At 43.8% G+C, this 12,029-nt stretch overlaps 1 protein-coding gene across 2 annotated transcripts in view; it reads right to left on the reverse strand.

The window, feature by feature from the left end:
• The window catches only part of LOC138960386 (tyrosine-protein phosphatase non-receptor type 23-like), a 64,654-nt gene that overhangs the window by 1,533 nt on the left and 51,092 nt on the right, over positions 1-12,029 (reverse strand). For both annotated transcript variants that reach the window (XR_011453955.1, XM_070332283.1), the window contains exons 24-28: positions 10,873-11,001; positions 9,037-9,089; positions 5,238-5,342; positions 2,556-2,755; positions 1-2,265 (exon numbers count right to left, since the gene is read on the reverse strand). The exon at positions 1-2,265 is cut by the window's left edge. Coding sequence is in view for 1 of the 2 variants with exons in the window: in XM_070332283.1 (XP_070188384.1) it covers positions 1,553-2,265; positions 2,556-2,755; positions 5,238-5,342; positions 9,037-9,089; positions 10,873-11,001 (1,200 nt within the window). In the remaining variant the exon portion in view is untranslated. The remainder of the gene's footprint in view (positions 2,266-2,555; positions 2,756-5,237; positions 5,343-9,036; positions 9,090-10,872; positions 11,002-12,029) is intronic.

Here is a 12,029-nt window from a genome sequence, read left to right on the forward strand (position 1 = left end):
ATGTCAAAATTAATGCACAAACTCAACCACAAAATCAGTTCACATGACACCGCAGATTTGATGCTAACAATGAGAGAGTACAACCTGAGTGTCACATCAATTGGCCTTTACAACAAAAAGTGCCAATTATGCCAACTTAAGTGGTTCTCACCTCATTTTCACCTGCAGCAGGTAACATCTGCGGTGAAAGAAAAAATTGTACTGTGTGACTTTCCAGGTATGGTTTAAAGAATTAACAGTTGCTGTGTCTAATGTGTCAAGTACATTTGAAAAGAGTGATAGAGTTAAAGAAAGTCTTGCCAAAATCTGATCCATTTAAAAAACCTAGATTAACAAATAATGAGGTCGGTTTAATACTCATGCACAGTCATCACATCAAGGATATTTCATAACACATATTATATACATACAGGTGTATTAACATAATACAATGTTGCTGGCTCAATAATACAGTCTTCTGCAAAACAGGATACCAATTTACAAACCAATACCATCTAAGTACACTTTTCACATGTCACAACACTTCCGTCCAAAAAATGGTGAGCCTGAGTCCAAACATTACATGTACATGTACCACAAAGTTGATACGGACTTACGTTTTCTTCTTCTGCTTCTTTCTTGTGCAACTTAAAAAGACGATCAGAAAAACCAAGCTTATCAAATTATTTATTTTTTTCATCAATGACAACATTTCAAAGCACACTGGATTTTGTAACATGGATAATAACGGTCGGGAAAGAAACACTTTTTTTTAAGACAAGCACAATTTAAGTTAAAAGCAAACACCAAAGTCTCAAAATTCTTTAGTGGATGTTCTGTAAGGGACTACACGCAAACAGAAAATGTGAATCATTGTGCACAAAATCGCTTTCGCATATATATGGAATGTCCTCACTTCTTGTCCTTTTATTACATTTCGTGCCCATCATCTTTCCTGTCATCAACTGTCATGAATGACATCTTATCCATGCTTAACACACACACACACACACACACACACACACACACACACACACAAAGATACATACCAGTGAAGACAACATTATAAGTCATGCACAGCTTTGCTTTTTGTTAAAGAAGGTAATCTCAGTATACAATCCAATCACTTTAAGAAAAAGTTTATCGGTTTTATCTTTACAATTTATTTTACAAGTGTTTCAGCTTTAGGGTATACAGTGCAAGGAAAAAAGCATCCATAAATTAGTTGTACACCAACAGATGCAGCTCATTGTGATTCAATGCCACAAAAAAGAACAGACAAAATGCCCCAAAGAAAAAAGAGAGACAGACATTTCACTTTAGAGTTAGAAAAAGAAATAAAAAAACAAGACCCTGATGTGCTCCACAGCTTTTCAACCGTTTGATCTGCTTTTGGCCCAATCCCCTTTTTCAATCTCTTTTTACCCCCTTCTTCAGTTATTTACGGTGCAATTACCTTCTGACACTCACACTTCTTTCAGCTTAACACCACTTCTCTTTTTGTCACAACCAGTACCAATCAGCTTTTGTGACTCAGCAAACAAACCTTGTCCATTCAATCATCAGGAAAAAGTTAGTGCTTAGTCTGGCCAGGTTTGTGAACAGTCCACATGGGATCAAGGGAGCTGAGAGGATCTGCAGGATCCGCTTTCGTCTCCATGCCAGCGCCTGATCCCTTCCGGTCGAAACTGGATTTGGTGATGCGCTTCTTCTGCTCCCCTTTTCCTATGGTGAACTTGCTGGGGTCCTGAAGGTCGGCCAAAGTCTGGGCAACTCCTGCTGTCCCGCTCGCCGAGGGTGAGGGAGAATGGGAGAAGGACGCTGGGCCGTGCTGAGGTGAAGCTCTCGATGATCCCGATTCCGCCAAAGAGGCCATGCTCTGCTGGGAGGCGTTAGACCCAGAACGACTGTGTGTCTTGGCAAATTCTGCTCTTACATCACCCATGCTGTTGGAGCCTTGGGCGATGAAAGACGAGCTCATGCCAGGGCCTCCGCCTGAAGTTCCCCCTTGACCGATCCCGGCATCGCTTCTTGTCTGCTGCTGGATAAGGTCTGGGAGGGCCGAAACAGGCTCCCCTTCTTTGCCTTGCTGCAGCAAGATGTGGCCCTGCTGGTCATAGTGCGGGTGGGTACCGTCCTCGTGGACATGCAGGCGCCCCACGGTCTGCTGCAGGGTGTGCAGGTTGACCGAACCCAGCACGATGTCATCAGAGCTGGAGGTGCTTGGTGTGTGAGCTGAAATCTTGGTCTTCTTTTCGAAATGAGGGTGTTGGACTAGAATGTTACCTGCAAAGGACAAGTCAGTCAAATGTTTAACATGCAGTGATTCCAACACACCACTTGTATCGGTGTCGAATATCAACATCAGCTGAAGAGACGATAAAAAAATAACAACCAACCCACCAACCAACCCACCAACCATCCAACACACTAAATGCATGCTCAATAAACTACAATGCGAGATGGAGGCAGCAAGCCTTTGTTTTCGGAACTTTTCTGGATTTTTCGATAACTTCATGAAATTTTTTACAGTCCCCCTGATTCCATGCATGAAAAACTGTTAGCGTTCGACTCACGTTTCTTGAGGAATTCCTCAGCAAAGCAGAGCAGGGCATCATAGCAGAACTTGAGCTGCTCTTTCTTGTGGATGATGTTTTTGCGTTTCTGCAGCATGCGCTTGGCCAGAGCAGGCACATCAATCAGCCCGTTGCCATGGAGCAGCTCCTGCATTCCTGTGTAGATCATCAGGAAGGCTCCTGTTCTGCCCACACCATTTCTGCAAGACAGTAAAACATCACAAGAACTCATTCAGTGAACCAACACCAAGGCAGTAAAGCAACATGAAAAAGTATTCAGTCGTGTTTTTAATGACACATGAGTGCTGATGGGTTCAATTAGAGGACTGGGTGGCCGAGTGGTAACGCACTTGCGCTCGGAAGCGAGAGGTTGCGAGTTCGACCCTGGGTCAGGGCGTTAGCAATTTTCTCCCCCCTTTCCTAACCTAGGTGGTGGGTTCAAGTGCTAGTCTTTCGGATGAGACGAAAAACCGAGGTCCCTTCGTGTACACTACATTGGGGTGTACACGTTTAAGATCCCACGATTGACAAAAGGGTCTTTCCTGGCAAAATTGTATAGGCATAGATAAAAATGTCCACCAAAATACCCGTGTGACTTGGAATAATAGGCCGTGATAAGTAGGATATGCGCCGAAATGGCTGCGATCTGCTGGCCGATGTGAATGCGTGATGTATTGTGTAAAAAAAATCCATTTCACACGGCATAAATAAATCCCTGCGCCTTGAATATGTGCGCGATATAAATTGCATAAAATTAAAATTAAAAAATAAATCCCTGCGCTTAGAACTGTACCCACGGAATACGCGCGATATAAGCCTCATATTGATTGATTGATTGTGCTTCATGAAAAGGCATGAGATTGTCAGGCGATGGAAACTGTCTGAAATGCTGAGCAGTCTACCTAAATAAATTGTCCTTGCCAAGAAGCAGTTGTCACAGTCCCCTCCGAGACTCTACCTAAGATCTCAGTGCAATATAACCATTTCAACATTTTCATAACTTTACAATGTTAGCTATCACCTGTGACTAAAAGACAGGAATTTTTACATGTATTCATTTTAGTAGTATGGCAATGCAATGATGCATGAAAAGAACAGAAAGGTTAGTTTACATTTTCACTCCAATCTTTCTAAGGACAGACGGCTTGCAGCAAATGTCCCACCCCCGTATCACCACAGTGGCACATAAAAGACCTAGGTCATTCTGCCATAAGTGCAGTTGCTGATTAGGCCTAAAAAACAAATAGGTGTGGTTACGGTAACCCGACCTACCCTATTTTTGGGGGCCGACCCTATAACTTTTTATTACATTTGTCAAAAAAATACCCCAAAAAACAAGTAAACGAGTGCAGAAAACGCAATGAAAGCGAAAGCGCCCGAGTCGCACACTTATTTCCCTGTCAAGCAGGTTTAATTTGTACACATTAGAAAAAAAAGTTTAAAAAAAAAAAGTGATTGCCTACCTTTTTACCCCATTTTTTTAGGCTATGTTACCGTAACCACACCTATTATTTTTTTGGCCTTACACCTAAATACACACACACCTGGGTAGCACCACTCTGTTGCTGCTAGCTTTCCACTGGGAGGAAGCGACCCAAATTTCCCAGCATTGGGGTAAGAAAGTAAAGTAAATTAAATGAAAATGCACAGGTGTGTGGCGCCAAACCAAACCAGTCGAGCATGAGACACACTGCTTCTTCAAAGACAGGCCAGGAGGAGTACACTCACCCGCAGTGTACAATGACAGGCCAAAAGATGAGGAGCAAGGGGAGTACACTCACCCGCAGTGTACAATGACAGGCCAAAAGATGAAGAGCAAGAGGAGTACACTCACCCGCAGTGTACAATGACAGGCCAAAAGATGAGGAGCAAGAGGAGTACACTCACCCGCAGTGTACAATGACAGGCCAAAAGATGAGGAGCAAGGGGAGTCCACTCACCCGCAGTGTACAATGACAGGCCAAAAGATGAGGAGCAAGGGGAGTACACTCACCCGCAGTGTACAATGACAGGCCAAAAGATGAGGAGCAAGGGGAGTACACTCACCCGCAGTGTACAATGACAGGCCAAAAGATGAGGAGCAAGGGGAGTACACTCACCCGCAGTGTACAATGACAGGCCAAAAGATGAGGAGCAAGAGGAGTACACTCACCCGCAGTGTACAATGACAGGCCAAAAGATGAGGAGCAAGGGGAGTCCACTCACCCGCAGTGTACAATGACAGGCCAAAAGATGAAGAGCAAGGGGAGTACACTCACCCGCAGTGTACAATGACAGGCCAAAAGATGAGGAGCAAGGGGAGTACACTCACCCGCAGTGTACAATGACAGGCCAAAAGATGAGGAGCAAGAGGAGTACACTCACCCGCAGTGTACAATGACAGGCCAAAAGATGAGGAGCAAGGGGAGTACACTCACCCGCAGTGTACAATGACAGGTCAAAAGATGAGGAGCAAGGGGAGTACACTCACCCGCAGTGTACAATGACAGGTCAAAAGATGAGGAGCAAGGGGAGTACACTCACCCGCAGTGTACAATGACAGGTCAAAAGATGAGGAGCAAGAGGAGTACACTCACCCGCAGTGTACAATGACAGGTCAAAAGATGAGGAGCAAGAGGAGTACACTCATCCGCAGTGTACAATGACAGGCCAAAAGATGAGGAGCAAGAGGAGTACACTCACCCGCAGTGTACAATGACAGGTTTCAGGAGGCTGCGCTGCTGCTGGTAGAAACTGTGGACCTCTGAGATGAAGCGAAGGATGTGCAGAGCCTCGTCTGGGAAACCACTGCACAAACACACAACACTGTTCTGCTTAGCACAATGTACATGTACACATAAACGAAGCATAACGACTCAGCCGCTGCACCTTGGTTTCATGTACAGTTCACATGTATGGAACTACTCTCCCAGTAGATAACTAACACAATACTTGTAATTATTTTTCTTTAAACAAAATCTTATCTCTGTTTATCTCTTCAACCTGTTCACATATGACATAGTAACGACAGACAGGAACAAGAGAAATAAAGAAAAGAGAAGAAAGTGAGGTCATTGAGACGGAACACGGAGGACAGACAGAACACGGAGGACAGACACAACACGGAGGACAGACACAACACGGAGGACAGACACAACACAGAGGACAGACACAACACAGAGGACAGACACAACACAGAGGACAGACACAACACGGAGGACAGACACAACACGGAGGACAGACACAACACAGAGGACAGACAGACACAACACGGAGGACAGACACAACACAGAGGACAGACACAACACAGAGGACAGACACAACACAGAGGACAGACACAACACAGAGGACAGACACAACACAGAGGACAGACAGACACAACACAGAGGACAGACACAACACAGAGGACAGACACAACACGGAGGACAGACAGACACAACACAGAGGACAGACAGACACAACACGGAGGACAGACACAACACAGAGGACAGACACAACACAGAGGACAGACAGACACAACACAGAGGACAGACACAACACAGAGGACAGACACAACACGGAGGACAGACAGACACAACACAGAGGACAGACACAACACAGAGGACAGACACAACACAGAGGACAGACAGACACAACACAGAGGACAGACACAACACGGAGGACAGACAGACACAACACAGAGGACAGACACAACACAGAGGACAGACACAACACAGAGGACAGACAGACACAACACAGAGGACAGACACAACACGGAGGACAGACAGACACAACACAGAGGACAGACACAACACAGAGGACAGACAGACACAACACAGAGGACAGACACAACACAGAGGACAGACAGACACAACACAGAGGACAGACACAACACGGAGGACAGACAGACACAACACAGAGGACAGACACAACACAGAGGACAGACACAACACAGAGGACAGACACAACACAGAGGACAGACACAACACAGAGGACAGACACAACACGGAGGACAGACACAACACAGAGGACAGACACAACACAGAGGACAGACAGACACAACACAGAGGACAGACACAACACAGAGGACAGACACAACACAGAGGACAGACACAACACGGAGGACAGACAGACACAACACGGAGGACAGACACAACACGGAGGACAGACACAACACGGAGGACAGACAGACACAACACGGAGGACAGACACAACACAGAGGACAGACACAACACGGAGGACAGACACAACACAGAGGACAGACACAACACAGAGGACAGACAGACACAACACGGAGGACAGACACAACACGGAGGACAGACACAACACGGAGGACAGACACAACACAGAGGACAGACACAACACAGAGGACAGACAGAACACAGAGGACAGACACAACACAGAGGACAGACACAACACAGAGGACAGACACAACACAGAGGACAGACACAACACAGAGGACAGACACAACACAGAGGACAGACACAACACAGAGGACAGACACAACACGGAGGACAGACAGACACAACACAGAGGACAGACAGAACACAGAGGACAGACACAACACAGAGGACAGACACAACACAGAGGACAGACACAACACGGAGGACAGACACAACACAGAGGACAGACACAACACAGAGGACAGACACAACACAGAGGACAGACACAACACGGAGGACAGACACAACACGGAGGACAGACAGACACAACACAGAGGACAGACACAACACAGAGGACAGACACAACACAGAGGACAGACACAACACGGAGGACAGACACAACACAGAGGACAGACACAACACGGAGGACAGACACAACACAGAGGACAGACACAACACAGAGGACAGACACAACACGGAGGACAGACACAACACAGAGGACAGACACAACACGGAGGACAGACACAACACAGAGGACAGACACAACACAGAGGACAGACACAACACGGAGGACAGACACAACACGGAGGACAGACAGACACAACACAGAGGACAGACACAACACGGAGGACAGACAGACACAACACAGAGGACAGACACAACACGGAGGACAGACAGACACAACACAGAGGACAGACACAACACGGAGGACAGACACAACACAGAGGACAGACACAACACAGAGGACAGACACAACACGGAGGACAGACACAACACAGAGGACAGACACAACACGGAGGACAGACAGACACAACACGGAGGACAGACAGACACAACACGGAGGACAGACACAACACGGAGGACAGACACAACACGGAGGACAGACAGACACAACACGGAGGACAGACAGACACAACACGGAGGACAGACAGACACAACACAGAGGACAGACACAACACAGAGGACAGACACAACACGGAGGACAGACAGAACACGGAGGACAGACACAACACGGAGGACAGACACAACACAGAGGACAGACACAACACAGAGGACAGACACAACACGGAGGACAGACACAACACAGAGGACAGACACAACACAGAGGACAGACACAACACGGAGGACAGACACAACACAGAGGACAGACACAACACAGAGGACAGACACAACACAGAGGACAGACACAACACAGAGGACAGACACAACACAGAGGACAGACACAACACAGAGGACAGACAGACACAACACAGAGGACAGACACAACACAGAGGACAGACACAACACGGAGGACAGACAGACACAACACGGAGGACAGACACAACACGGAGGACAGACAGAGATCACATTACAAAAAACTACTCTTACTTCCCAATATTTCCACATATAACAACAAATAAAACTTAAAAAGGAATAATTCAGTCAAAACAACAACAGTTAAAGCTAAACAGGAGAAAAAAATCCTTTCTGAAAAAACTAATTTTTCTAAGGCAAAAGAGTATCTGCAATCAATTTCACCCCAATGACTTTGTGTCAGCCATATTTTAACTGGCACAATTTCTTTTCTTCCCATCTTCTTGCTCCTTTTTCTTTTCCTTTCTAAATTAGAAACAAGGCTATTGCAGCAATTGGGCACACACAGTGAGCTCATTCTTCTCTTTCTCAAACATTTCTTTTAGCTTTTGGTGTGATCACTGCATCTATCTGATGACTTTTTGCCCGTTTCTTTAGCACGTGTGTATTTCGGACACAAAAAGTTTATTTAAGATAGTTGTGTGTTGAAAGAAGGTTGGCTTGTCTTTGTTCTACTGAGGTGAATAGCATGAATTGGCAATCAACTAATTTGCTTTCAAATATTTAGCTGCTATTGCTGAGAAAAATCAACATAAAAAATACCAATAGAAAATTATACTTCAAAGATCAATTATACCTGAAAGAGTTCAAAATGCCCATTTCACACAAAGGAGGATACAAAGGAACTGACTTTTAACTAAAAAAAATCAGACAGACACAGACAGAAATCAGATCGATGGACTGACAGATGGACAGACTGAGAGAGTATTATTACCTCCACCTAAACAAAATCCATGACAGACAAAAGACAACTTCATCATCTCTGTAGAAAAATGTGCGATTCATACCTGACAGGCCAAGTTTTAAACTGCAGATGAATTACAGTTCTGCCTTGCTTTGTCTGAAAAAAATAGAAAGTTTCCTTTGGTATGAGGTAATTCTTAGAACATGACCAATTTTGCATTCGGGATTCATTTCTCTTCTTCCAAACAATTCACAATCATGACATTTCACAGTTTTCCTCTGCCACAAAAATTACTATTTTCTTGTAACCAGTGCAACATAGATTTTCTCCTCAGTTTTGAAGCATTCATTCAACACTTATTGCAAAAGACTCAATTTTTAAGGAACAGAAAAAATAGTTTGAAGGTAAGTTTGTTGTTGCTGATCTCACTAGAAACACACGGTTCCCTATAGGAATATCTTTACAAAGCTTACAGGAGCCAAAGATGCCGATTGGAAAAAGGCAAAAGATGCATGCGCGCACGCACGCACACACACACACACACAGAGGGATAATTCAATTGAGATACTAATGTCAACCAGCTTATCCGTGCTACATGTACAGTACTAACATTGTGTTGTTCATTTTGCCGGTATGCAGACTGCCAACACTCACACTAGTATCATGTTCAGCAGCTGTATTCTGTAGTTTCTTAACATTCTTACTCTCATAAACCCTCATCACCACTACAGACAGTATCATGTTCAGCAGCTGTATTCTGTAGTTTCTTAACATTCTTACTCTCATAAACCCTCATCACCACTACAGACAGTATCAAATTAAGAGACGAAAATGTACTCTCAACAAGCTGTCATCAAAAGAACAAACATAAAAAGTAAAGCTCAAAACAGGTGGGGTTAAAAAAAAGTTGACTCAATGAAGCAAACTCTATTGCCACCACATTCACCCTAGTCAGCATCTACAGGATAATGAAGACAACTCTATTGCCACCACATTCACCCTAGTCAGCATCTACAGGATAATGAAGACAACACTATTGCCACCACATTCACCCTAGTCAGTATCTACAGGATAATGAAGACAACTCTATTGCCACCACATTCACCCTTGTCAGCATCTACAGGATAATGAAGACAACTCTATTGCCACCACATTCACCCTAGTCAGCATCTACAGGATAATGAAGACAACTCTATTGCCACCACATTCACCCTAGTCAGCATCTACAGGATAATGAAGACAACTCTATTGCCACCACATTCACCCTAGTCAGCATCTACAGGATAATGAAGACAACTCTATTGCCACCACATTCACCCCTGTCAGCATCTACAGGATAATGAAGACAACACTATTGCCACCACATTCACCCCTGTCAGCATCTACAGGATAATGAAGACAACTCTATTGCCACCACATTCACCCTAGTCAGCATCTACAGGATAATGAAGACAACACCCTTATGTGCATTATCCACACATCTCTTTTGCACATCTTTGAAATTACCCGCTAAAAAGTAAGCTTAAAATGAATAACACATTATCATCTGATCTACCAAATGCAAATGATGTTCTCTTATCACGCCGATATCAAGCCGTCCGTCATCAGGACCATACAGCGCAAACACCAGTGTCAATTTCTATGCATGTATGCATGAATAATTCATATGATATAAAGGACATTTATTCGTTGTTGCATGTCATATTTCATAAATGAAACAACCTAAAATACAGTAAAGAAATTTTTTAAAAAGAAGAAAGTTAACACTAAAGTGCAAACAATTGCCGCTTCATGCATGTTTCAAAGCTTGAAACCTCACTCCCAGTAGGGGTCCAGCATAATGGCAGCAATAAAGTGCATATTATTATATTTGTGTAGTCACCGTACTCCTCTCAGATATTAATGCCAACCCATCATTGCACACGTTGCAAATGCGTACCTGGCTATGCTTGAGGTAGACGTTTCGCTCGGTCCAAAGCTGTCGATACTTGACAGACTGCAGGTTGAGAATGATGGGGCCCTGTTCCATCTGCTGACCCTTCTCTGTGGGGAAGTACAGTGGGAATTTCTGCAAGGGGGAAAAATCACACTCCATGAACAAATAAAAAGTTTCAAACAGACACAGCCTTCTACATACACATTTCTGCTGCTGGTTTAACAAAGGTTAACAAAAGAAGTCTTCTCATTATAGGGTCATTCTCAGAGTCATGGTCCAAAAGCATGACATTATCACATAGTCATTGAAAAATAAAGTTTTAAAAATATCGTTGAAAACTTCATGTGCAAAATAATAGAGTGTGATAAAACTATAAATGGACAAAAAGCTCAAAGAAACTTGTTGGTTTCCCTTATATGGAGCGGCAAAGTATGTAACCGTCCAAAACCATGTTCGGTCAAGGCATTGACAATTTGACAGACACGAAAGTAAAACTGCAAGTCTCGCGCTCAATAACCAACCATTTCTACTGTTGTAAGCATTTCTGGTTCCAGGCTCATGACAGGATGAAATTGTGTTCAAGTAGTTTTTTAAAAATATTGTTCATTATTTAATTAAATGCAAAAACGTCTTGTTCGGTCGAGGCCAAAATGTCTGACACCATGACCTCCTCCGAGATTCATGTTGCAATTACCGGCAAACCAAACTATATATTTAGTAACAAAAGTTGTGTTTGTGTAGCAGTCATGTGTACAAATAAAGTGTCCCTGCAAGGTAGATCCAACACATTGTTATTGTGTGCCCATGAGTGGTTATCTGTGCCGGGTAATTCCTGACACAAGCCCTCGACCGAACAGCATTTTGGACCCGGTCAAATTACTGAGTAAAGCAACCATTTTTTTTTTAAACACGGATATTGTGGTCATAAACATGCGCATAATCTCTTTGCACCTGCACACTTTGCTTGCACTCTTCACTCTTAGTTTACTGGAGATGAACGTCTGTTTTTTCCTCAAGAGAGGAATGTCACAAAATGGTGGCTTTCAATCAGCCGATTTTTAGCAAAGTAAAATTTCAAACAAATTAGCAAAGAAAAAGTAGTCAAATTTTGGTTGAAAACATATAAATGTATTCCCTCAGACACAATACAGATACAGCAT

The sequence above is a fragment of the Littorina saxatilis genome, linkage group LG2, assembly GCF_037325665.1.
Source record: "Littorina saxatilis isolate snail1 linkage group LG2, US_GU_Lsax_2.0, whole genome shotgun sequence".
In the NCBI taxonomy this organism is placed as follows: Eukaryota; Metazoa; Mollusca; class Gastropoda; order Littorinimorpha; family Littorinidae; genus Littorina; species Littorina saxatilis.